Source organism: Gopherus flavomarginatus, chromosome 7 (genome assembly GCF_025201925.1).
Source record: "Gopherus flavomarginatus isolate rGopFla2 chromosome 7, rGopFla2.mat.asm, whole genome shotgun sequence".
Lineage (NCBI taxonomy): Eukaryota > Metazoa > Chordata > Testudines > Testudinidae > Gopherus > Gopherus flavomarginatus.
In genome coordinates this window covers 1,270,855-1,296,755 of record NC_066623.1, presented here as the reverse complement: position 1 = coordinate 1,296,755, position 25,901 = coordinate 1,270,855, and the positions used below count along the sequence as shown (strand labels likewise).

The window sequence follows — 25,901 nt, the reverse complement described above, 5'->3', positions numbered from 1 at the left end:
TTTACCTGAAAGGGGTTTTTGTAAAAATCCTCCTAATGGTCCAGTGGTGATTCTGGATTTAAGTGAACCCAGAAAGAGTCTGTTCTTGCTCAGGAAAATGTTCCTTTCCAGCAAGCTCTAGGTGGAAAGGGTAAGGGAAGAATTTCTGTGAAAAATGGGTTGTTGCTTAGAAAGATTCCTGAAGAGAAAAATCTGCAGGGTAGTTTTTGCAAGCAGTTTGCTGCAACTGCTGGGTGTGGAAGTGATTTGAGTTAACTCAGGGTGAATCACTGTATAGAGAAAGGAACAGTGTCTTTCTGAGATGTATAGATCCACTGATTTTGCTTTAGAAAGACCCAGTGTGTATAACTTTGAGAAGGTTTCAGATGGAGTGAAAATGGCAGGTAAACTCTCACCTCTAGACTCTTTTGATATGTCCTGTAGTCTCTTAGCGGACTTGACATCAGATTCCATGTGGAAGCAGCGGTAGGTTATGGAAGGACAATAGAACCTTGAGTCTAACATGTGAGTGAAAATGGACGGTGTCTCTGTAAGACAGAGTCCAGCCTTGGAATTGGTAACAGTTACAGATCCGAAAACTAGTGAACAAGCTGGTGTCTGTGGAGAAAGACCTGCCCATAGCTGGTAGCAAGAGGACCCACCGAGCCAACCAATGGATTCTGTCAAGCAAAAGAGCTCGCTCAGATTTTCACCCTATGGAGCAGGGAGAAAGGGGGAAAGTTTCTCATGCTAATGAAAGGCACAGGTTAACCCTAATACTCATATTAACTCTTGTCTCTAATGCGTTGCTAATACTAAGAACTGTAAAAATGTACCATGTGCCTAATCTTTTGGAAAACCCCTTAAACACGTTAAGAGTGAGACACAGAAGCACACTTTATGTTAAAAGACCTTGGGATACTGATATTTCATAGTTAGTGCCTATAACAGATCTTGAAACTGTACACAGAAGAAAAGACATTGCACACATAATGCGCTGTATAAGAAGGGAAACTGAGGCACACTACCATATTGCTATCAGGTCTAAATGCCAAGAACGTTAATATCTACATTGACTTCTTGTTAATTGGGTTCCAAACATTTGCCAGAGCTTGAATCAATAAATTAGCTATTTTCTTTAGTTCTTGGCAAGATCACATGAAACATGCAGGAATTATGCTGAAGAGCAGATCCAATCCACTCTTGGTCTAACCAAGTTTTACGCTGGGTTTGTAAAGGGATTCAACAATATTGTTAAACATGATTTTAATAAACCATTTCGGTTATACACTGATACTTCTAATATCAGGTTAGAAGCTGTAGTAATATAGAACCAAGAATGGGAAATTCCTGTGATGCATTCAGTACTGGCTGGGACACCACTTCCTGCATCCATTTTGCGTTGCGGGGTTACTTTTGTGGCTGCTTTGGTGTGTCATATAAAAGAACCACCACCAGTTTTGGGTTGTGTTTGCCCTATTTCTCAGCAGGGCATCCTGAAATTGACATTCTCAGTCATGACCCACAGAGGCACGTTTACACCAGGTTCCTCCAGTCTCCACTCCGGGTAATGGGGGTAGGGACAGCAGAGCCGCCCGAGGGGAAGGGAGGGGCAAGTGGGGCAATTTGCCCCGGACCCCGCAGGGGCCTTGTGAGCCGTGGCTGAGAATCTCTTCCCTGGCTAAAGGAGCCTTTTTAATTTTTACTCAACCGGCGGCGGTCCGGGTCTTCGGCGGCACTTCGGCAGTGGGCCCGTCACTCACTCCGGGTCTTCGGCAGCGGGTCCTTCAGAACTGCCAAAGATGCAGAGCTAGTGAAGGACCCGCCGCCGACTCGGAGCGCGTGAAGGACCCGCCGCAGACTCGGAGCGCGTGAAGGACCCGCCGCAGACTCGGAGCGCGTGAAGGACCCGCCGCAGACTCGGAGCGCGTGAAGGACCCGCCGCCACCGCAGACTCGGAGCGAGCGAAGGACCTGCTGCCACCGCAGACTCGGAGCGCGCGAAGGACCCGCTGCCACCGCAGACTCGGAGTGAGCGAAGGACCTGCTGCCACCGCAGACTCGGAGCGAGCGAAGGACCCGCCGCAGACTCGGAGCACTGCTCAGTGAGTACAAGTGTCGCAGCGGGTGGCGCCTTTTTTTATGTCCGCTCCCCCACTTTGCCCCAGGCCCCGGGAATCCTCGGGGTGGCCCTGAGGGACAGAGGCAAAGGGGAAAGATAAAGGTGATACGGTTGAAAATCTGTAACTACAAGTTACCAATCATGGCTTTTCTCTAGTACTCTGTGATCCAAAACCATCAGGGTGCCTGCGTGTCTGGCCTCACCCAGGCCCAGCCTCTGCACCTCAGTGCTAGCAACTCTCTGCAGCGCACTGAGCCTTAACCTAGCAGAGCTTGGAGGAGGCGGCAGCCTGACTGCAGCTGCCTAAGAAAGCTTTACCGACAGGCAGCCTCCCACGGAGGTTCCTGAACTTTTAACAAAGGGACAGACCCTGTTTTCCACAGCCAGGGCCGGTCTGTGTAACTGTTAACTAGCTGGAAGGAACTTGCAGGAGCAGAATGCAGAGGTGGCTGTAGTGGGGCTAGCCCGTGACACACACAGGCAGCTGAGAAACTGATGCTACTTCCTTCTAACAGTGCAATTCCAGGAAAAGCATAATTAGGATCAGGCTGGCTGCTCAACCCCCGCTGCATGTTCTGCCGCTGAGTAAGAATCTGCACTGCCAGGAGTGAGCTCACTACTGGACTCTCTTCCTGCGTTGTGTCACGAGCTCCACCCACATCAGCGGAGCCACTTTGTGTGGGAGGGCCTGCAGGACTGGGCTGTATCTCACAAGGCACCTCAGGAAATGCCCTGGGATTGCTGGCTGACAGGTCTCCGCACCCGAACGCCTCGCAGGCAAGCGTCTTGCCAAGGAACCTGACTCCCGAGCTGGAGCGAACGTTTCTCAGTTCTCCTGTGGGTACCTCCCAGTTACTGCACTGGCACTTGCATGCCGTTTTCCACTCTCTGGCTCCCTGCATCTTGTTACACTTTAGCGAGTCATGAGGACATGCCAATACAAAATCAGACATGCTGAATATGAAAGCTCAGATCAGATCGGTGTTACCCTAATCAGACGACACATGCAGATGTGAGGAGACAACAGCAGGCGCTGCTCCTTCTCATTTCCACTTGAAAAGCAATCGCAAAGATCACGTCTTTTGCAAATACTAGGTGTCCAAACACACCACTTACACTCGCGCTGTAAATAACTCATTTTACATGTAAATACAACAGCATATAACAAAAACTGTCAGCCAGCTCCTGAAACGGCTTGTGCTGCACCTTACAAGAATGGCTTTTCGAACCTGTGACTGCGCGCTGGCCGAGCCAGGCCTGGCCTGCTCTCGGGAGGAGAGCGCAGCCTGCAGGCAGCAATGCCTGAGCACCCAACGCAAAGCAGCACCCACTTGGAGGTCTCAAGTTCCAGGGCAGGTTCAGGCCTGGACACTAGCTGGGCGAAGGGCCTGGCTGTTGCTAACCCCCGAGCCAAGCAACAGGCATTTCTGCCTCTGACCTAGAAGGCTGAAAGCTCAAAGGCGACCCTGGCGTTGGGCCTACCGCCAGTGTTAGCACTGCGGAGCCGCGCCCACGCCCAGGAGGGTAACTGCTCTAGCGCTGGGTGCTCTGTCACTGACATCTGAGCCACTAGCTGCGAGACGCCACAGGCACGATCTAAAGGTTGTAAGGGACGAGCCCAGCGTCCTGGCCATGAGCCCGACTCTGCCAAAGGCTGCATGAGCACCCGTGTCCTGTGCACAGTGCTGGCGTGTGGATGTACCCTGCTCTGAGGTGCGGCAGGACGAGAGGCCCGAGAGAACAGACTCTGGGCTGCTAAGAGCCCAGACAAAGACACGCTGTAGACTCCCTGAGCTTGTTTCTCACTCATGCACTCTGCCGGAGCAGCGCTTGGGAACCCCTCTGGTTTCCCTCTGTAAATTAATACCCAAAGGAGCGTTCTCAGGAGCAGGTCCAGAAGCCAGCTCTCACTGCTGTGACACCTGCCCAGGTGTGGCACCACAGGCAGGGGGAGACAGCACTGAGTGCCACGACGAGGCCTCGAGAATGGCCTGGCCCTAGATTAATTTATTTCATTTTATAAAAGCCAAGGCTCTGTGCTGTCCCTAGGCGCTCTGCTCCACTCCTCTCTGGGCTCCACACGGGACCCGGGCTCTCTGGCTCAGTCCAACCCAGCAAAACCAAACCTCCTCACTCAATCCCCTCCAAGAACACCAGGGGACAAGCAAGGTTTGCAGCATGCCCCAAGGTTCAACTGATTCTTCAGAGACCCAGCCTCACCCCTGAGATTACCAAAGTGCAAGTTCAGTCATAGCAGGGAGTCACAGATACCCAGCAGGACTTTTCCTGCAGCACTGATACCCCTTGGCTCCATCCCTCTCGCCTCAGGGCAAGCAACTGGCTCCCCTCCGCCCAATGGCTGGTTGACACCTTGCAGCCCAACCATGGGGATTAGCAGCAACCACTGCAGCTGATCTAGGTGCTCCGAAGGGAGCTCCCGGCAGACCTGCGGCCAGTGGCTGGGATTGGGGAATCAGGGCAGGGTGTTAGGGCCCTACTGTCACAGATATACACCCTCCTCTGCTCCTGGGGAACCCAGTAGAATTTGCTGCTGAACCATGAGGATTTCCAGTTTGATAGAGGCCAGGAGCCTGGTCTACACTTAAACGGAAGTTAACATAGGACGGAGCTTGAGGGGATGAAAACTGCACCCCCCCCCCCAAATGCTGTAGCTATGCCGGTCTAAGCTCCGGTCTAGACACAGCTGGGCTGATGGAAGGAAGCTCCAGGGACTTAGTTAGTGTTGCTCCTGGAGGTGGAGTTCCTACCCAACAGAACACCCTCCGTCACTGCAGTCTGGCCATGGACCCAGAGCTGCACTGCTGGAATGCCCGCTAGCGTAAACATGGTCTGTAGCTGGGACGCTTCTCTGGCTTTTTCCCTTCAGGGACTCTCTTACCTGCAGAGGTGCATCTTTGCTGGCTGAATGGAGCTCTTCTCTCTCTGGCTCAATAGCTTCCGATGGATTTGGCTGGGTCTCTGAAACAGAAGTCTGTCATGTCAGCCTGGGCTGCAGCTCCTAGAGCCTCGCAATCTCTGGGTGCTTAGCCCGTCGCTTGACAGTGTTTTCACCGTTTCTAACCAGTTCTCTCAGATGTTGGCAGATGTGCAACCCTATAGCTGGATGACAGGTTACAAGTCACAGCACAGAGTGCAAGGACAAAGCTGCTGCAGCTTCACAGGAGTGAGACCAAATGGGACCCACAGAGCACGTGCAGGGCGTCTGCTGGTGAACTGTGCAGTGCGAGAATGAAGCTCTCCAACCCAGCAGAGTCACAGAATTCCCATTGTCACAAGGACACCCTCCTCTCCTGAGCCTCATCTGCCATCCCATGTTTTCAATATCAACAAAAGTCACATCCAGCCAGCTGCGAGGAACCTCTCAGCCTCCCCAGGGAACGAGAACTGTTCCTACTACTGACTTCAAACTGAAAAGCCAAAATCAGGACATCAGTGCAGGACCAACGAGGAGAGACGGTCCTGAAGAAAAAGACGGTTACTCACCATTGTAACTGTTGTTCTTCGAGATGTGTTTGTCATATCCATTCCAGGTAGGTGTGCGCGCCGCGCGTGCACGTCTGCCGGAAACTTTTTACCCTAGCAACTCCAGTGGGCCGGAAGGTCACCCCCTAAAGTGGCGCTGCCATGGTGCTCGATATATACCCCTGCCGGCCCACCCGCTCCTCAGTTCCTTCTTGCCGGCTACTCGGACAGTGGGGAAGGAGGGCGGGTGTGGAATGGATATGAGCAACACATCTCGAAGAACAACAGTTACAACGGTGACTAACCGTCTTTTCTTCTTCGAGTGATTGCTCACATCCATTCCAGTTAGGTGAATCCCAAGCCTTACCTAGGCGGTGGGGTCGGAGTGAGAAGTCGCAGCCTGGAGTACTGCAGAGCCAAAGGCCGCATCATCTCTGGACTGCTGAACCAGGGCGTAACGGGAAGCGAATGTGTGGACCGATGACCAGGTCGTCGCCCTACAAATCTCTAGGATTGGCACGCGGGCAAGGAAAGCCAGCGATGATGCCTGTGCTCTGGTGGAGTGAGCAGTCACACGGCCTGTCGGGACATGGGCCAGGTCGTAGCAGGTCCTGATGCAGGAGGTAACCCAGGAAGATATCCTCTGCGAGGAAATCGGCAGCCCCTTGACCCGGTCCGCTACCGCCACGAATAACTGGGGGGACTTGCAGAACGGTTTGGTCCTGTCCGCATAAAACGCTAGCGCCCGACGGACATCTAGCGAGTGGAGCTGTTGCTCCCTGCGGGACGAATGGGGCTTTGGGAAAAAGACGGGGAGGAAGATCTCTTGGTTAATGTGGAAAGCTGAGACCACCTTGGGAAGAAAGGCAGGGTGTGGCCTCAGCTGCACCTTGTCTTTATGGAAGACCGTATACGGGGGATCTACTGTGAGGGCCCGTAGTTCTGACACCCGTCTAGCTGAGGTGATGGCCACTAGGAAGGCGGTCTTCCACGAGAGGTAGAGCAGGGAGCAAGTAGCTAATGGCTCAAATGGAGGACCCATGAGCCGAGTTAGGACCAGGTTGAGGTCCCATGAAGGGGCAGGAGGGCGGATCTGTGGATAGAGATGCTCCAGCCCCTTCAGGAATCTCGCCACCACAGGGTGGGAGAAGACGGAACATCAGTCCACTCCAGGATGAAACGCGGAGATGGCCGCTAGGTGGACCCGGAGGGACGACAATGCCAGACCCTGAGTCTTGAGGGACCAGATGTAGTCTAGAATAGTGGTGATGGGAGTCTCCATAGGGCGAAGACCTTTCTCCGAACACCAACAGGAGAAACGCTTCCACTTAGCCAAGTAAGTAGCCCTGGTGGAAGGCTTTCTACTGCCCAGGAGAACCTCCTGAACCGGGGTAGAGCAGCGTAACTCAGAGCCTGTCAACCACGCAGGAGCCATGCCGTAAGGTGCAGAGACGGAAGGTCTATGTGACAGAGCCTGCCGTGGTCCTGGGTGATCAGGTCCAGATGTAGGGGCAGGGCAACTGGGTTGGCTACTGAGAGGTCCAGCAACATGGGGTACCAATGCTGTCTGGCCCATGCTGGAGCTATGAGAATCACCCGAGCTCTGTCTCTGCGCACCTTGAGGAGAACCCTGTGTATCAGCGGAACGGGAGGGAATGCGTAAAACAGGTGGGTTGCCCATGGGATCAGGAATGCATCTGCTAGAGACCCTGGCTCCCGACCCTGGAAGGAGCATAATGCTTGACACTTCCTGTTCTCCCTGGACGCAAAGAGGTCCATCCGGGGACGACCCCACCTCTGGAAGAGTGAGAGGGCGACGTCTGGACGGAGGGACCACTCGTGCGAGCGGAAGGATCTGCTCAGTCAATCCGCTAAAGTGTTCCGCACTCCCGGGAGATAGGAGGCGGAAAGGTGAACGGCATGGGCTATGCAAAACTCCCAGAGACGCATCGCCTCGACACATAGGGGAGAGGACCTGGTGCCGCCCTGCTTGTTGATTTAAAACATGGTCGTCGTGTTGTCGGTGAACACTGCGACACAACGACCTTGAAGGAGATGGACAAACGCTTGACAAGCAAGACGGACCGCCCTCAACTCTCGTACGTTGATGTGGAGGTCCATCTCCTGCGGGGTCCACAAGCCCTGAGTTCTCTGGGCGCCACAGTGTGCCCCCCAGCCCAGATCTGAGGCGTCCGTAGTCAGGGATGCCGAGGGCTGGGGCGGATGAAACGGGAGCCCTGCACAGACTACGGACTGGTCCAGCCACCACCGAAGGGAGTCCAGCACACTCTGAGGAACGGTGACGACTGTGTCCAACGAATGCCTGGCCAGCCGGTAATGCGCGATGAGCCAAGATTGAAGAGGCCTCATGCAGAGTCGGGCATATGCCGTCACGAACGTACAGGCCGCCATATGGCCCAGGAGGGCCAGACGTGTTCGTAGAGAGGTCATCGGGGCCGCCTGCAAGCACAGAATGATGGCCGACAGCGACTGGAACCTGGGCAAGGGTAGCAAGGCCCTGGCCAGGGTAGAGTCCAGAACGGCCCCGATGAACTCTATCCTCTGCGTGGGGAGCAGAGTAGACTTGTCCACGTTGATGACGAGGCCCAAGGCAGCAAAGAGGCTGCTGATCCTGCGGACGTGGTCGCGGACCTGCAGCTCCGATGTGCCCCGGATCAGCCAGTTGTCCAGATAGGGGAACACGTGAATGCGGCAACGTCGAAGGTGTGCGACGACGACTGCCATGCATTTCGTAAACACCCTCGGGGCCGTAGAGAGGCCAAACGGGAGGACCGCAAATTGATAATGTTGGCGGTCGACCACAAAGCGGAGGAAACGTCTGTGCTGGGGGGAAATGGAGATGTGGAAGTAAGCGTCCTGCATGTCAAGGGCGGCGTACCAGTCTCCGGGATCCAGGGATGAGATGATGGTTCCAAGGGATACCATACGGATCTTCAACTTCACCATATACTTGTTGAGTTTCCGCAGGTCGAGGATGGGCCTGAGGCTGCCCTTGGACTTGGGGATTAGAAAGTAGCGGGAATAAAACCCCTTGCCCTTCTCGCTCTCTGGAACCTCCTCTATGGCTCCCTTGATGAGGAGCGTGTGCACCTCCTGACAGAGGAATTGCTCATGAGAGGGGTCCCTGAAGAGGGACGAGGATGGAGGGTGGGGGGGGGGTGAAGAAAACTGCAGGCGATAACCGGCCTGCACCGTACGCAAGACCCAACGGTCCGATGTTATTCGGGTCCACGCCGGGTGGAAAAAAGAAGGACGGTTGGAAAACTGCGGGGAAGGATCCGGAGGGGAAACTGGTACTGCGCCCTCGGGCGCACCTTCAAAATGAAGGGTTAGGCCCCGGAGGGGCCTTGGTGGAGCTTTGGTTCTGCCCCGTTTGGCCACCGGACTGTCTGCGTCGGTTGTTCCTGCCGCGGTGCCTAGCGAGGTCCTGCCGCGGACGGAACTGAGGATACGGCCGACGCTTCTGCTGTTGGTTCTGCTGCCGGAATGGCCTGCGCTGTGTCGCAGGCGTATGCATCCCCAGCGACCGTATTATGACCCTATTATCCTTAAGGTCCTTTAGTCTGGGGTCCGTTTTAGCGGAAAACAGGCCCTGGCCTTCAAAGGGGAGGTCCTGGATAGTATGTTGGAGCTCCGGTGGAAGGCCAGAGACCTGCAGCCAGGAAATTCGGCGCATCGTGAGCCCCGAGGCCAGGGTCCGGGCGGCCGAGTCGGCAGCATCTAAAGAGGCTTGTAGCGATGTCCTCGCTACTTTCTTGCCCTCGTCCAGGATGGTGGTAAACTCCTGGCGGGCGTCCTGTGGCAAGAGCTCTGCGAACTTCCCCGCCGCTACCCACGAGTTGAAGGAGTAGCCGCTAAGGAGGGCCTGCTGATTGGAGACCCTGAGCTGTAGCGCCCCTGCCGAATAGACCTTGCGGCCCAGGAGGTCCATTCGCCTCGCCTCCTTCGACTTGCGCGCTGGGGCCTCTTGACCATGGCGCTCCCTGTCGTTCACCGACTGGACCACCAGTGAGCAGGGTGTCGGGTGAACGTACAGGTATTCATAGCCCTTCGAGGGGGCCATGTACTTCCGTTCCACCCCTCGAGCGGTCAGAGGGATGGAGGCCGGTGACTGCCAGATATTAGCTGCGTTGGCCTGGATTGTTTTTAAAAAGGGCAGGGCCACTCTGGTGGGCGCATTGGCGGACAGGATGCTCACCACCGGGTCCTCGATTTCAGAGACCTCCTCCACTTGCAAGTCTAGGTTCTGTGCCACACGTCGGAGGAGGTCCTGGTGTGCCCTAAGATCTAGCGGGGGAGGGCTGGAGGACGAGGTACCTGCCACTGCCTCATCCGGTGAAGACGACGAGGAAACCCCCGGCAACAGAGCGTCCACGGGGGGTTCTAACTGGGGCTGCACCTCCGTCACTGGAGGGAGCTCTGGGTCCTGGTGGCTGGACTGGCCGTCTGCTTCCAGGGAGGGAGAGGGCCTAGACACCGTCGCCGCCGGTGGCCTGCATTCCCCCGTAGGGCGGGGGGTAATGTGTTGTGGACCCTGGGCTTGGCAATACGCCCATGGGGTCCAAAACCCCCACTGTTGAGGCCCTCGTTCCTGTGGTGGAGGGTCCTGGAACAGGGCCGAGCGTCTGTCCTGGCCCAAGGCATAGGCGCTGTCCGCCTGCGAGGACACCGATGGTTCCCTAGAAGGCCACGGAGGTGCTGAGCCTGTTTGGTAGGCGTCTCTGTACACCAACTCCGATGCTCCCCTCGGTGCCAAGGGTCGGTGCCGCGACCCGTATCGGTGCCGGGATCGGGACCGGGAACGGCGTGGTAGCCGGTGCCGGGATCCGGAGCGGGATCTGGAGCGATGTCGGTGCCGGGAGCGGGACCGCGACCTTCGATCAGTGCGGTGCCGGGATGGCAGTGGTGACCGGGACCTGCCACCAGCGCGGTGCCGGGAGGTCGACCGGGATCAGGACCTACCACCAGTTCGGTGCCAGGAGGTCGACCGAGGAGCCGAACGTCGAGGTGAACGGCTCCTAGAGTCTCGGTGCCAGCGATGAGAGGAGCCAGACCGGGACCGTGCAGATGCTGATCAGTGCCGCGAGTACGACCGGTACCGCCTGGGAGAACGGTGCCGGGACTGTGAGCGGCTCCCTGAGCGTGAGCGTTCACGTCTCTGAGGTGATCGGTGCCGGCACTCTGGAGACAGCGCTCGCAGCATCGGTTTGCCTCTGGAGGTTACCCGTCCCGGGGGTGCCGTCGGAGGCTGCGATGGCTCCGTCAGCGCGATCAAGTCCCGTGCCGAGGCAAAGGTCTCCGGCGTGGATGGTACTAGCAGCTCGACCCCTGATCTTAAGGGGGAGCTAGGAGGGGCTGGACTCGACGGACCTTCCGGGCCCGGAGTCGACAGCAGCCCTGCAGGCGGTGCCGCGGCCAAGGTAGGTGCCGGGCGCTCCACTTGGGCCTGCCTCGATGGTGTTGCAGTCGCCGAGTGTCGTGAGTCTGCTCCCGGTGCCGGGGATGGTCGGTGCCGGGGAGTCTTGCCGGTGCCGGCGTGGTCCGGTGCCGGAGTACAAGTGGCCGACTGCGCCGCCGGTGCCGGAGTCAGCGCCGCTTCCATGAGGAGAGCGCGGAGTCGTTGATCCCTCTCCTTCTTCGTGCGAGGCTTAAAGGCCTTGCAAATACGCACTTTTCACTTATGTGCGATTCCCCCAGGCACTTAAGGCACGCGTCGTGGGGATCGCTAGTCGGCATCGGCTTCTTGCATGCCGAGCACTGCTTGAAGCCCGGCGAACCAGGCATGAGCCCGGTGCCGGGCGCCGGGAAGGGCAACGGCCCACCCGCAAGCAAGTTAAACAACTATATACAAGACTCTAACTAACTACTATACTATCAAACTATCTACGAATTATCTATGAACTATTTACAACTATGACTATGAACAAAGTACAGGAGAGCTAGGGACGTGGAGGACAGCAAGCCGCACTCCACAGTTCCAGCAACCGACACGGCGGTAAGAAGGAACTGAGGAGCGGGCGGGCCGGCAGGGGTATATATCTAGTGCCATAGTGGCGCCACTCTAGGGGGCGACCTGCCGGCCCACTGGAGTTGCTAGGGTAAAAAGTTTCCGGCAAACGTGCACACGCGGCGCGTACACCTACCTGGAATGGATATGAGCAATCACTCGAAGAAGAAGCAAACGATTCAGTTCCAATCAAGTTTGCTAATGAAATGTGAGATGAAAATTCCTTTTACCTCAATCCACCAGCGGTCAATTTAGCGAGTCTAGTGAAGACCTACCAAATCGACAGCAGATCCCTGTACTCTAGGTAAGTCGACAGGAGAGTTTCTCCTGTCGACCCCCCGCAGTATCGACTTGCCTAGCGTAGGTCAACTGGCCGCAGTAGTATAGACGCAGCCATAGGGATGCAGGGCTGGGAGGGACCTCCCTGCCCTCTGCACCGAGGCAGGACCAAGTAACCCTAGACCAGCCCTGACAGGGGTTTGCCCAACTAGTTCTCAACCCCCCTAAGGACAGAGATTCCACAGCCTCCCTTGGGAGCCTGTTCCAGAGCTGAACTGCCCTGAGGTAGAAAGATTTTCCTAATATCCAACCTCAATCTCCCTGGCTGCAGAGGAAGCCCATCGCTTCTTGTCCTGCCTTAAGGGACGGAGGACAACTCACCAGTGCCCTTTAGAACAGCCCTTAATCTATTGAAGACTTATCAGGTCTCTTCTTCTTTTCCAGGACTAAACCTGCCCAGTTTTTTTTAACCTTTCTTCATAGGCCAGAGTTTTAAAACTTATCACTTTTGCTGCTCTCCACTGGACTCTCTCCAGTTGATCCACATCTTTCACGAAGGGCGGACCCAACACCCCAGCTGGGGCCTCCCCAGTGCTGAGCCTCCTATGCCTGACACAGGACACCCTAGACTGATATTAGTATTTTTCACAACTGCATCACTGTCACAGAGTCACTGGCTTGGTGCTCTGGACCCGCTCTGAGTGATGTCAGGCAAGACTCTAGCACAGGGTTGCCAGGTGTCCGGTTTTCTACCGGAACGCCCAGTTGAAAAGGGACCCTGGCGGCTCTGGTTAGCACCGCTGACTGGGCCATTAAAAGTCTGGTTGGTGGGGCTGGCAGGTTCCCTACATGGCTCTATGCGGCTCCCCAGAAGCGGCAACATGTCCCTTGGCTCCTAGGTAGAGGGACAGCCAGGGAAGCTCCATGTGCTGCCTCCGCCCCAAGCACCAGCTCCGCAGCTCCCATTGGCTGGGAACTGCAGCTAGTGGGAGCTGCGGGGGTGGTGCCTGCAGGAGGACGCAGTGAGCGCGCACTATGCAGAGCCGCCTGGCCACACCTCCACCTAGGAGCCAGAGACCTGTCACTGCTTCCGAGGAGCCCCCGAGGTAAGAGCCACCTGGCGCCCACACCCCCTCCCGCATGCCAACTGCCCGAGCCCCCTCCTGCACCCCGAATCACTCATCCCCAGTCCCACCCAAGCCCTCACCCCCTCCCGCACGCCAACCCCCTGCCCGAGCCCACTCCTGCACCCCAAAGCACTCATCCCCAGTCCCACCCCTGAGCCCTCACCCCCTCCCGCATCCCAACCCCCTGCCCAAGCCCCCTCCTGCACCCCAAAGCACTCATCCCCAGTCCCACCCCCGAGCCCTCACCCCCTCCCGCACTCCAACCCCCTGCCCGAGCCCCCTCCTGCACCCCAAAGCACTCATCCCCAGTCCCACCCCCGAGCCCTCACCCCCTCCCGCATTCCAAGCCCCTGCCCGAGCCCCCTCCTGCACCCCAAAGCACTCATCCCCAGTCCCACCCCCGAGCCCTCACCCCCTCCCGCACGCCAACCCCCTGCCTGAGCCCCCTCCTGCACCCCAAATCACTCATCCCCAGTCCCATCCCCGAGCCCTCACCCCCTCCTGCATCCCAACCCCCTGCCCGAGTCCCCTCCTGCACCCCAAATCACTCATCCCCAATCCCACCCCCAAGCGCTCACCCCCTCCCGCACGCTAACCCCCTGCCCGAGCCCCATCCTGCACCCCAAAGCACTCATCCCCAGTCCCACCCCTGAGCCCTCACCCCCTCCCGCATCCCAACCCCCTGCCCAAGCCCCCTCCTGCACCCCAAAGCACTCATCCCCAGTCCCACCCGAGCCCTCACCCCCTCCCGCATCCCAACCCCCTGCCCGAGCCCCCTCCTGCACCCCAAAGCACTCATCCCCAGTCCCACCCGAGGCCTCACCCTCCCGCACCCCAACCCCCTGCCCGAGCCCCCTCCAGCACCCCAAAGCACTCATCCCCAGTCTCACCCCCTCCCGCATCCCAAGCCCCTGCCCGAGCCCCCTCCTGCACCCCAAAGCACTCATCCCCAGTCCCACCCGAGCCCTCACCCCCTCCCGCATCCCAACCCCCTGCCTGAGCCCCCTCCTGCACCCCAAATCACTCATCCGCAGTCCCACCCAAGCCCTCACCCCTCCCGCACGCCAACCCCCTGCCCGAGCCCACTCCTGCACCCCAAAGCACTCATCCCCAGTCCCACCCCCGAGCCCTCACCCCCTCCCGCATCCCAACCCCCTGCCCGAGCCCCCTCCTGCACCCCAAATCACTCATCCCCAGTCCCACCCCCGAGCCCTCACTCCCTCCCGCATCCCAAGCCCCTGCCCTCACCCCCTCCTGCACCCCAAAGCACTCATCCCCAGTCCCACCCGAGCCCTCACCCCCTCCCGCATCCCAACCCCCTGCCTGAGCCCACTCCTGGCACCCCAAAGCACTCATCCCCAGTCCCACCCCCGAGCCCTCACCCCCTCCCGCATCCCAACCCCCTGCCCGAGCCCCCTCCTGCACCCCAAATCACTCATCCCCAGTCCCACCCCCGAGCCCTCACTCCCTCCCGCATCCCAACCCCCTGCCCGAGCCCCCTCCTGCACCCCAAATCACTCATCCCCAGTCCCACCCCAGAGCCCTCATCCCCTCCCGCACGCCAACCCCCTGCCCGAGCCCCCTCCTGCACCCCAAAGCACTCATCCCCAGTCCCACCCGAGCCCTCACCCCCTCCCGCATCCCAAGCCCCTGCCCAAGCCCCCTCCTGCACCCCAAAGCACTCATCCCCAGTCCCACACGAGGCCTCACCCTCCCACACCCCAACCCCCTGCCCGAGCCCCCTCCAGCACCCCAAATCACTCATCCCCAGTCCCACCCCCGAATCCTCACCCCCTCCCGCATCCCAACCCCCTGCCCGAGCCCCCTCCTGCACCCCAAATCACTCATCCCCAGTCCCACCCGAGCCCTCACCCCCTCCCGCATGCCAACCCCCTGCCCCAGGCCTGAGCCCCCTCCTGCACCCCAAACCCCTCATCCCTGGTCCCAGTCTATAGCCCGCATCCTCTCCCGCACCGCTGCCCCAACCCTGAGCTCCCTCCCACACCCAAACTCCCTCTTGGAGTCCACACCCCCCGCATCCCAACCCCCTGCCTCAGCCCGGAGCCACCTCCCACACTCTGTACCCCTCGGCTCCACCCCCCAGCCTGGAGCCCTCTTTTGCATCCCAAACCCCTCATCCCCAGCCCCACCGATATCCCCTGCACCCTAAGCCCCGTCCCAGCCCGGAGCCCCTTCTCACAGCCTGAACCCCTCATTTCTGGCCCCACCCTGGAGCCTGCACCCGCAGCCGGAGACCTCACCCCCTCCCACAACCCAAGGCCCTGCCCTAGTCTGGTGAAAATGAGCAAGTGAGTGAGGGTGGGGGAGAGCCAGCGACAGAGGGAGGGGGATGGAGTGAGTGGGGGCGGGGCCGGGCCAGGGCAGGGGTGTTCGGTTTGGTCTGATTAGAAAGGTTGCAACCCTACTCTAGCACAGTCTCTCCTCCCTCAGGGCCACTCTCACCGGGCGCTTCCTGGGTCTGACCTCGGAGCAGTCAGCGCCCTATTCACTCCGTGAGCTCCCCTGGCTGGGACCCCTGGGGGAGCCTCACACTGCTCCAAGGGGGCCCTGCACCCCAGCTCCATAGTCAGCAGTGACTCTCAGCCAGTGTGTAACACATATGATTTATTAGTCAAGAGGAACACAGCGTAGAACAGAGCCTGCTAGCACAGAAATCAGGAACTTTCAGCAAGTCCATCTGTGGGGGGGAATCCAGACCCTAGGGTGCTGGCCCTCCCCATCCTTCCCCAAGTCCCAAACCAGGAGACTGACTCGCTTTCAGGCAGGGCCGGCACCAGCGTTTTTGCCGCCCCAAGCAGCAAAAAGGGGGGAGAAAAAAAAAAAAGCTGGGATCGCGATCTGCAGCTCTGCCGCTGCCGCTGCAGTCTTGGGCGGCAATTCGGTGGCTGGTCCTTCGCTCCGAGAGGGAGTGAGAGACCTGCCGCCAAATTGCCGCCGAAGACCTGGACATGCCGCCCCAAGCAGCTGCTTGCTGGGCTGGTGCCTGGAGCCAGCCCTGCTTTCAGAGGCCCAGCCTCAGACACACTCCTTGCCCCTCCTCCAGTCTTTGTCTCATTTCTGGGCAAAAGGTTCACCTTGTCGCCACCTCTCTCCGGGGTCCAACCTGTTGCAGCTGGTGAGCTCCTAGGGAGAGGGCCCCCGGCCATCCGTTGCCAGGTTCGGAGTGTTTCGGTCATTATCTGCATGCAGGCAGCTAAAGGCAGTCCCACCTATCCAATCGGGTCTCATAAAAAATCACACCCCCTTGGCCCACCACCTGGTGTTTGTTTAATACACAGGGGAAACTGAGGCACACACCGTATTCATGCAAAACATGAAGAAAATAACCTCCTACTTTGTCACAATCACATTGCTGATTCTCATTCAGTTTGTGACCCACTGTGCCCCAGATCCTTTTTAGCAGTACTGCCACCTATGCAGTGATTCTGCATTTGTAGTTGTGCATTTGATTTTTCCATCCTAAGTGAAGTACTCTACACTTGTCTTCACTGAATTTTCATCTTGTTGATTTCAGACCAATTCTCTGATTTGTCAAACTTGTTTGAATTCTAATCCTGTTCTCCAAAGAGCTCGCAACCCCTCCCAACTTCGTGTCAGCTGCAAATTTTACAAGCATAATCTCCACTCCACTATCCAAGTAATTAATGAAAATACGGACTAGTACAGGACCCAGGACAGGCCTCTTCAGGATTCCCACTAGATCAGTGGGAGCCAGATGAAGGACTGTGGCGGCGGTGGCATTTTGGCGGATGCTCGACCGCCAGCCAGGACGCGGGTGCATTTAGATGGCAGCCGGGCACCACGTTGGGGACCCCTGCACTAGATGCACCCTCCCAGTTTGACAGCAAACCATTCATAACTACTCTTTGCATACAGACTTTCCACCAGTTGTGCACCAACCTTACAGCAATTCCATCTAGCCTGCATTCCCCCAGTTTTCTTATGAGAATATCATGTGGGACTGCGTTCAAAAGCCTTACTAAAAATCAAGCTAGATCCCATATACTGCTAGATCCCAAATTAGGTTGGTTTGACATGATTTTGTTCTCGACAAATCCAAACTGGCTGTTCCTTATAATCTGTTATCCTCTAGGTGCTCACAGATAGATCGTGTAATAGTTTGTTCCAGTCTCTTTCCAGGTATTGAAGTCAGGCTGAGTGATCTATAATTCCCTGGGTCTTCTTTGTTCCCCGTTTTTCCCTTTCTGCCCTCTCCAGTCCTGTGGGACCTCACCCATCCTCAGAGGCGGCTCCAGGCATCAGCACACCAAGCACGTGCCTGGGGCAGCAAGCCACGGGGGCCGGCCTGCCAGTCGCTGTGAAGGCGGCAGTCAGGCAGCCTTTGGTGGTGTTTCTGCGGATGTCCGCCGGTCCCGCGGCTTTGGCGGCAATCCGGCAGCGGGTATGCAGAAGGTGCATTACCGGCGGACCTCCCGCAGGCGTGCCGCCGAATCCGCATTACCGGCAGACCTCCCGCAGGCGCGCCGCCGAATCCGCATTACCGGCGGACCTCCCGCAGGTGCGCCGCCGAATCCGCATTACCGGCGGACCTTCTGCAGGCGTGCCGCCAAATCCGCATTACCGGCGGACCTCCCGCAGGCGCGCCGCCGAATCCGCATTACCAGCGGACCTCCCGCAGGCGCGCCACTGAAAGCCGCCTGACTGCTGTGCTTGGGACGACAAAATACATAGAGTCACCCCTCCCCATCCTCCATGAGCTGTCAAAGATATTCGCTAACAGTTCTGAGTTGCTTCAGCTAGTTCCTTAGTACCTTGGGGCTCAGATGGACAGATTGGAAAGTTTCTCAGTGTGGAATTTCTGCTTTAAATCAAGAGGCAAACACAGGCTGCACAACCAAGAAAAGAAACCAACCAGACACATGAATTTCAGCTCTGTGAAAACACAGATATCTTGGTTTTCCTCCGTGAATAAAAACAGAGAAAAATGCTGGGCTCCTCTTTTGGGAGAATGATGTGGGATTTAAAGAGCAGATGATGTGTCCTTTCCAGTGCAAAGTTCAGTACATTTCAGTAGGGCTCTTACCAGGGCAAACAGTGATCTCTTCCTCAGCAGGGCTCTCTGTGGCAATGTCTGGACTCCTCTTACTGCCAAATGGGGTCAAGGCAGAAATGCTATCAGAGCAAACACACACATGTCAAATCAAATCAAATCAATGTCACAGCATGCAGTTGGGTCAGACACAAACTCCAGGATCTTTGGCTAATTACCGTCTGACCGCCAGAAAGGACCCGGAGAACTAACAGACAGGTTTAAATGCCAGGCACCGCCGCATGACTGAAAGGAACTTCCCTCTCCTAGAAGCCCACGATAAAAGGATCTGGAGGGTCACTGTGTCAGGTGAGAGGAGTAAAAGTATCAGCTCAGCACTAATAGATGCCTTTGATCCTTTCTGTTCTCAGTTCTAGGAGTTCTGCGGGTAGCAGTGCTTCCTTACCTCTATCAAGGCACTTGCTGGAGACAAAAGAGGAGGAGGTTTGCTTGACACTGTACTGCTCTTTCTCCCCAGCCTTACTGCTAATTCTCCTTTTTATCCCTGTACATGGCTTTCTAACGCAGCAGGAACGTGGTACTACTCAGAGCTTCCCTACAGCAGAGTCCTGCCAATGTTAGCTTAGTGGCTTTTTGTGCAGTGTGTAACCATGTCTGGCTCCTCTGTTTGACCTTCCAGTTCCTCCATTTTCTCGCTGGAGTGCAACCTCTTTATGAAACAGGAAGCCATTGTGGAGGAAGCCTGTTCCTCACGCTGACCCCCTCCGCCCTCAGCGAGTATGCAAGAACTCTTTAAAAGCATGAATCCCCACACCTGCAAATTGAAGATTTATTTAACTTAACCACACACTAGAGCGGAGGAAACAGCCACCATCGATTTATGATAAATAACCAAATTCTGAGTGGAAACCCCAAGCAACTTCTTTCTAAAGGAACCATCTCAAAGCATTTGTTATGAGCCTAAGCTGAGCATGGTTTACTGCGTGTGTAACACTGGGATCACTTCAAAAAGAATGTCACAACACAACTTACTGTGACAGTTATAAAATGGGCTAATCAATTTAAAGTCAAACCACTGTGCTTGCTACATTACCTGTCTCTGAGTACCAATCACAGAACCACAGTCCGATCCGCTGCGCTCTGCACCGAGCATGGGACTCAAACGCCTGTGCGACTTTTGCTAATGCTGCGCCAGGCGCCCCACACCCAAGCAGGCTTTCTCCTGTAGCTGCCCCAGCAGCTGGCTGCCCAGCATGCCCAGACATTGCCCAACAAAGGGCTGCACTGGCACATTGCCAGCAGCCAGAGAGCTCGCTCGATGTGCACACAACTCAGAAGACTGCAGCCACCATTATCTGCTGTCACTGGGGCTGTCTGCTGAAATGAGAAGTCACAGCAGGGAGTAACGAAGCTTGAGCTGAAAGACAGCAGCCATCGGCGCACTGCAGCATTCACAGGGCCACACTCTGGCATGTTGGCTGCCCGTGGGTCAGATCGAACAGAGGATTAAACCTGCTACCTGGACACAAAGGGTGATGCAGGAGCCCTCTGGAACCCCTTACATTGCAAAGCCAGCATCCAGCCCAGCTTTTCTTACCAGGGTGCTGCCCTGGTCTCTGCTAGGGAGCCCCACCTTCTGAAACAGGCTCTGGCTACTGGGTACCTGAAACATTACACCCTCCTGTCCCCCATCTGGAAACTGGGGATAGGAGCTGCCTCTTCCTTCATGGCCCAGCCACAGGGCTCCTGCTGCTCCCAAGGGAGGGAAGGCTCCACCAGCCAGCCTCTTTCAGGGGATCATTGTCACTACCAGCCTCACACAGCACAGGTTGAAATTGACAACTGGTAGTAGCCTAACAGGGCATACTCCCCAAGCACATTTCAGCAGCCAGGACACTTACCAGAGTCTGGTTTATTTCACTGCCTCTGCTGCCTGGGAAAGCTCTGGGTGGCAACAGAGGCCAGCATTGCATCGGTTCACACCTGCAGGTTTTCTTCACAGCCATAAGAGCTAGAAACTTTCTGCATTTTTAAAAAACTGCTGAAGTTCTGCAGAAGCCAGGCAGCATAGGTCCCCTTGCTCCACCAGGCGAGCTTCCTACTGGCCCGAAGTGAGCAATCAGCTGGCATTTCAAGCCCTGCCCCTAATCTCAGGTGTTCAGGCCAAATACTGCCATCTCAGTGAGGGGGGAAGAAAGTGGAGAGCAGGCAGGGAAAAGGCAGCAGCTTTATGCCAAAAGCATTTTGAACTATAAAAGTAGTTTAAAGTACCATGAGAATCAAGCAGCTTCCCACAGCTGGGCTTGCAACGCCTGCAAATATTGAAACCTCCCTAGTAACCTGCTCCCCAAGTCCTCCCCACATGCCTCTGCTCAGAGCTTATCTAGTCCGCAATAAGAACCGCAAACCACCCCAGCCAATGTCTCCTAGCCCTGCAGGGAGAGATGGCAACCAGAGGCCAACTCTCCTGGGGTCCCCTTCAGAACCTGGTTTTACCGGACAAAGGGGTAGAGGTAAAGCCAAAGGAGAATTGTGTTGCCATGGCCCATTTCCGCCACCGGCTGAGGCCTGGATTGGCTTCCCTGGAGCGCTGTTTCTATCTGGGGCACAGACGTGCCCTGTCTCTAGCATGACATTTTCTTTGCCTTCCCCTCTGTTCTTTCTTCTTCAACGAAATCCCTTTTTAATAGACTTTGCACACTTGCCTTCCTGGAAAGACCATGCAATCCTACTGCAGTGTCTCATCCTCACCGCCCAGCCCCATCCTATGGCTCTGTTACATTCAGTCAGATTAGACTGCTGCTCCCCAGGGCCAGGATCACGTCCACTCAGCTGCCCTGCACAGCCCTAGCCCATGTCGGGATGCTGTTGTCAAACAACAACGAGAGTTCTCCTCTCCCCATCATCTCTGAGCTGACTCTGGCCGGCACCGTCCACCGACATCTACCAGCAGCCTTTACAGCTGCAGCCCACACCATGCCCAGAGCACTCTTCTGCCTGGGCTGCCAGGCCGGGGCTGCAGGGTTGTGTGTCCAGGAACCAAGGCTATGAAATGACCCCTGCTCCTCACCTCTGTGTAATCTGCATTGGTTCCCCATCTTCAGGCATGTCCTCCGCAAAGAGCGCCTGGGAGGCCTGGAAAGGAAACAATGCTGAGTATAAATAAAACACAGGCCATTAGCAGCCAGTTCCTCATTCTCCAGAGCTGGCTGAGATTTCCCAAGCTCCCTTCCCACCGTTCTGCGCAAACCTTTCAGAGCCCAGAAGCCCGCCTGCATGCGTGAAAGGCTTTGAAAAATAGGAAGGATTCAATTCAATTCACTCTGAGCTTTGTTCATAAGAGTCTGAAAACGGTGCATTTTTCTGACAACACTGATTAGCCAAATGTAATGGGGCTCACCGGCAATTTGAGGACAATCAAGGGGCCAGTCATGGAATGAACCGATCCGGGAGGTCTCTCGCCCGGTTTGGGTCCCAGGGCAGCGTACAGAAGGGCTACCACAAGCACTACTCCTCGCCACGGCACCAGGGGAGGGGGTTGATCACAGAGGGACTGGCAGAAAAGCAGTTACCACTCCAAGTGGGTGTGGTAGGATGGCCAGCTGCTGCCCCAGCAACACAAGCAGACCACAAAGAGCAGCCTGGGGGTGGGGAACCTCCAGGCGGGGTGACCACACAGCAAGTGTGAAAATCAGGACACTTTTTTTTTCAGGGGGAGGAGGAATAGTTGCCGATATAAGACAAAGCCCCTAATATTGGAACATCTGGTCACCCCCCACCCCCCAGGCTGTGACGACACCAGGAGTTTTGGCCTAGAATTTCCCACCCCTGCTGTCAGCTCCACCCCGGTTACCGCCATGGGAAGGCACCGGCAGCCGACTGCGAACAGGATCAGAACTACACTGGCCCTGGGTTCCCATCACCACAGCTGGCAGTGAAGTAACATCTGTGGCAGCAGCGGTGGGAAATCTGACAGAAAACCTGGCGCAGCCAAGGCTCAGGTGAGCTGTAAATATCCTGACCCTGGCAGCAGATCACCTACAGTGGCTCGAGGTCAACGGGAGGGGGGCTCCACTCTTCCGTTAGCACTGGGAAAGGGGATTGTAAAATGAATGCACACTCTTTGGTTTGGTTTTGCTTCTTTGTGGCAGATAAAGACCTGCAGGGTTTTGTGCTCTGGGTTTCACAGAAAAGTTTTCAGGCTTTGCCTCCTTAGAAATATCAGCAGGGTCAAATCTGCTCTTCCCTGGCTTTGCTGGAGGCCCCTTGGGGGTTTGGAAGACGAGCACTGTGAGCTCCCGCCGTGCATCTCTGAGACATCTTGTCTCCCAAAGCTCATTAGGCACTAGGGTGAAATATGTATTAACCCCCCCCCAGTTTTAAACAATGTGATTAAACGTCCCTCCTTCCTCCCTCAATTGCGGCAGTTTCCAGTGTCTTTTGAGCCCATAATTTCATTAGCTCTCCAGTAACCACAGAGCCTTCCAAGTTAAACAAGACCTGAATTTCTAATGGAAAAGATGAGGAGAAAAAAATGCTTGTGACACAAATCTCCTGGGTCCTTTGTATCCATCATAAAGCAGCCAAAAAAGGGCACAAGGCCAATTTTTTCCCTCTGCAGGTCACCTTTAAGGCTTGTTTAAATATAGCCTCCAAATCCAAGCCCAAGCAAGAAAGAAAGCAAGCTGAGTGCACACCGCCCGGCACTTCAACGTTCTATAGAAAATGCAGACATGATGCTTTTCCTGAGAGCGTTCACTAGTACCAGACAGAATATAAATATCACAGAGGAAGGTAAGTATCTTTCTATCAACTGGGGTCAATGACCAAATACACTTGGAAATAGGAACCACAGAGCGGAGCCGGCCGTCCCGGAGAAGATACAATTGTACAAGGATCTGGGAATAAGTCAGTATGAAAAATGAGGGTTGGAAAAGGCTGACACAAACCTAAAATACAGCAGTAATAAATACTTCATCTGACCCCAAATCTGTTTAAACTGAGCAGTGACAGAAAGCTGTCTTCAGCACTGCCTCAGAGCCCTGAAAAGGGACAAACACCGACACCTAGCGTCCGCCGGCAGAACAACTTGGGCCAGGCCGACTAGCACAGCAAACTCCCTAGTCCAGGACAGCACCTGCTACCACACACAACCCTTGGGCAAGCAGCACACACACAGTTCACTCTATGGTCTGCAGTAGAAAGGACGCAAGAGAAAAAAGGTCGGTACCCCACCCACCTGAGGAAGAGGGCAGGCCATCGGCCTGGAACCACGTTTCCATCTGGAAAGCTTGTGCTGGCTCTAAGCTGCGGTGCCACAGGTCACATGCGCTTTGCCAGCCCTGCCTGGGATTGCACTAAGGCTCCACACTCTCAGCAGCTCTGAATCCCGAGGGATGAAGGTCTTGGAAGAGCGAGCGCTGCCAGGCAGGTTGCTCTACATGTGAGATGCCCGGCAGTGCTCGGCGCAGTCTGGGAGCTGACCACAGCAGCAGAGGGGCTGAGCTGTGATTGGGGAAGCGAGCCACGGGGCACAAACAGTAGAAATGAAAGGCACTGACCTTTGCTGGTGTCTGGTCTGTTGCACAGGTTGGCCTCTAGACAGAGATGAAGAGCATTAGCACCCCCTGCTCATCCTGTCTGTACAATATGTACAAGCTGACTCCATTACCTGGCAATAGCTGGTGGTTGGTTCATCCTCGGACGCAGAGTTCTTTTCCTCTTCCAAGTTCTGCCCTGGATTCTGCTCGGGCTCCCTGTCCTTTGTGGCGAGAAGCCAGGCAGCACTCTCTGGCTCCTTCCTGCCATCATCTGTGCTGTCGGGAACGCCACTGGCCCTGTTTATTCGCTCCCCTTTCCCATGCTCATTCTGGCTCAGGGGAGAAGAGCAGGGCACGACAGGGTCACCAAACTCCTTCTTCTGCAAGAGCTGCCTCTGAGCCTGCTTCAGGCTCTTCTGGTACACCTCCAGCTGGCACAGGATGACTTGGGTGTACTGGTTTGGGTCCACCCCTTTGGGGCAGAATGGAATACCCCAGTAATAGTGCACCGTGTCTCTAGCATCTTCCTGCTTGCACTTTTCATCAGCCATGCTCAGTGTACAAAGCTCGGGCGCATTGTCAGGCACCTTGTTCCATTCCACGTGCTCAGCACAAACAGAGCCTCGTCCCCTGTGCCCACGTTGTGGAGCACACTCAGGGCCTCCGGCTCCACAGCTCTGCCTTGGAATGCCACCCGGCTCCAAGGGCCTGCCCTTCCGGAGCACTGCTGAGCTGCCAGCCGTGGGCCCTCCCGCAGAGCTTCCAGTGCTGGCCAGAGCTTGCTTGTCTTGTTCCCCACCCATTGCTTTTGAAGTGCTGCACGACCCTGAAAACAGTCTCCGAGGCGTCAGCTGCCAAGCGCCTGGAGTAACACGGTCAAAGGTGGGGCTCAGGGAGATCAGGCTGTCCCCAGAAGGGCTGGGTAACATGTCCCTGGAATGGCTTCTTGCTGGCGAGGAAGCCTTTTCATTTGACTTTGTTAAAGGCTGGCTCTTCCCTGGAGATACGATTATGCTGGATAGTAGTGAGCTTTCAACTATTTCCTGGCTTAACCTCGTCAGCACCACAAGGGGGCTCTTGGCAACATCTGTCTGTCCATTCCTGTCAGCTTTTGTGCTCCAGGAGTGGGCGCTGCCCTCCGACTGCGGGGAGTCGGGGCAGGGTGGCACAGCTCCATGGATCTCAGCCTTTCCTCGCTCAGCCGGGTGGCTCTGCACTGGCTCGCACGTTGCCTGTGCAGGAGGTGGGGCAGAGGTCGCAGCAGGGGAATCTGAAGGCTGGCAGCTCTGAAAAACAGAAGATTTGCTTTCCAAGAGGTACACTCTTTATTACAAAAACAAACGCCAAGGATATTGGCCGTGCACGCCCTGCTGTCACCCAGTGCGCAGGACACACACAGATACTGCACACCACCACAAGGAACAACCGAGGTTAGTCCCCACATTCCTTACAAGTCACCCAAACTGCTACAGTTCTCCCGTCAGGCCACACAAACCAGCCTCCTTTCCTGCATGGAGACCAAAGGGAATATGTGAAGCAACATTTCTGTACGTCTCTGTACAAAGGCACACTTACATTAAGGCTCTCAGCGATGGCCTTCCTCACAAGCTCCTCTTCTTCCTCTTCCCGGCAGTTCACTTGTCTGGCTTCCTGCTCACTCATTTTCAGAGCCAGTGCAAACTGCTCATCTTCAGTCATCTCTAAAGAAAGAAGCCAGGTTAACCCACCTGGTGGTGTAAAGCTACAGGCTTGTGTATATGGGGACATCCAGGAAAATTAATCCACATGAACTAAAGGAGCGAATTCGAAATGGATTCGTTAACCCACATTAACCACTGTGTGGATGCTGTTAATTCAGAATTAAAGTGCTCTTCGTTCGGTATTTGAATTCACTTCAGAAGTTAAACAAACTAAACTGAATTAACCCACTTCAATTCTGACTTGCGGGAGGAGGATTCAAACAAGAGTTTAAAGTGGTTTAACTAATCCACTTCAAATATACACCTTAATTAATTCAGATTAACATTCCTGGATGTCCCCACACACCCAGCACGTATGTGGCACACGGATAACGGTACCTAGGGACTCTCACATTCCTAGGACAAAAACTTACAGCAGACCAAAGCTGTTAAATCTCAGCTTTCCTTAAGCGGTACTTTTGATATGGGCACAGACAGTACTAAACGCAAAATAATACACTTGTGCAATGCTCAATCACTGACCCAAAGTCCGTACATTCAGTTAAGGTTTCCATAGCAATCTCAGCTCTGACTCCTTTGGTGTATTCACTACAAAAGGACTTTTCATGCCCT

The 25,901-nt window shown here is 55.8% G+C and overlaps 1 protein-coding gene across 6 annotated transcripts in view; it reads right to left on the bottom strand.

Moving 5' to 3' along the window:
* UIMC1 (ubiquitin interaction motif containing 1) overlaps positions 1 to 25,901 on the bottom strand; it is a 72,559-nt gene that overhangs the window by 15,007 nt on the left and 31,651 nt on the right. For 5 of the 6 annotated variants that reach the window (XM_050961769.1, XM_050961771.1, XM_050961770.1 and 2 more), the window contains exons 4-9: positions 25,165 to 25,289; positions 23,721 to 24,875; positions 23,611 to 23,646; positions 21,120 to 21,184; positions 18,083 to 18,171; positions 5,000 to 5,079 (exon numbers count right to left, since the gene is read on the bottom strand). In XM_050961769.1, coding sequence (XP_050817726.1) covers positions 5,000 to 5,079; positions 18,083 to 18,171; positions 21,120 to 21,184; positions 23,611 to 23,646; positions 23,721 to 24,875; positions 25,165 to 25,289 — 1,550 coding nt within the window. The remainder of the gene's footprint in view (positions 1 to 4,999; positions 5,080 to 18,082; positions 18,172 to 21,119; positions 21,185 to 23,610; positions 23,647 to 23,720; positions 24,876 to 25,164; positions 25,290 to 25,901) is intronic. The other variant, XM_050961768.1, reaches the window with a different exon arrangement.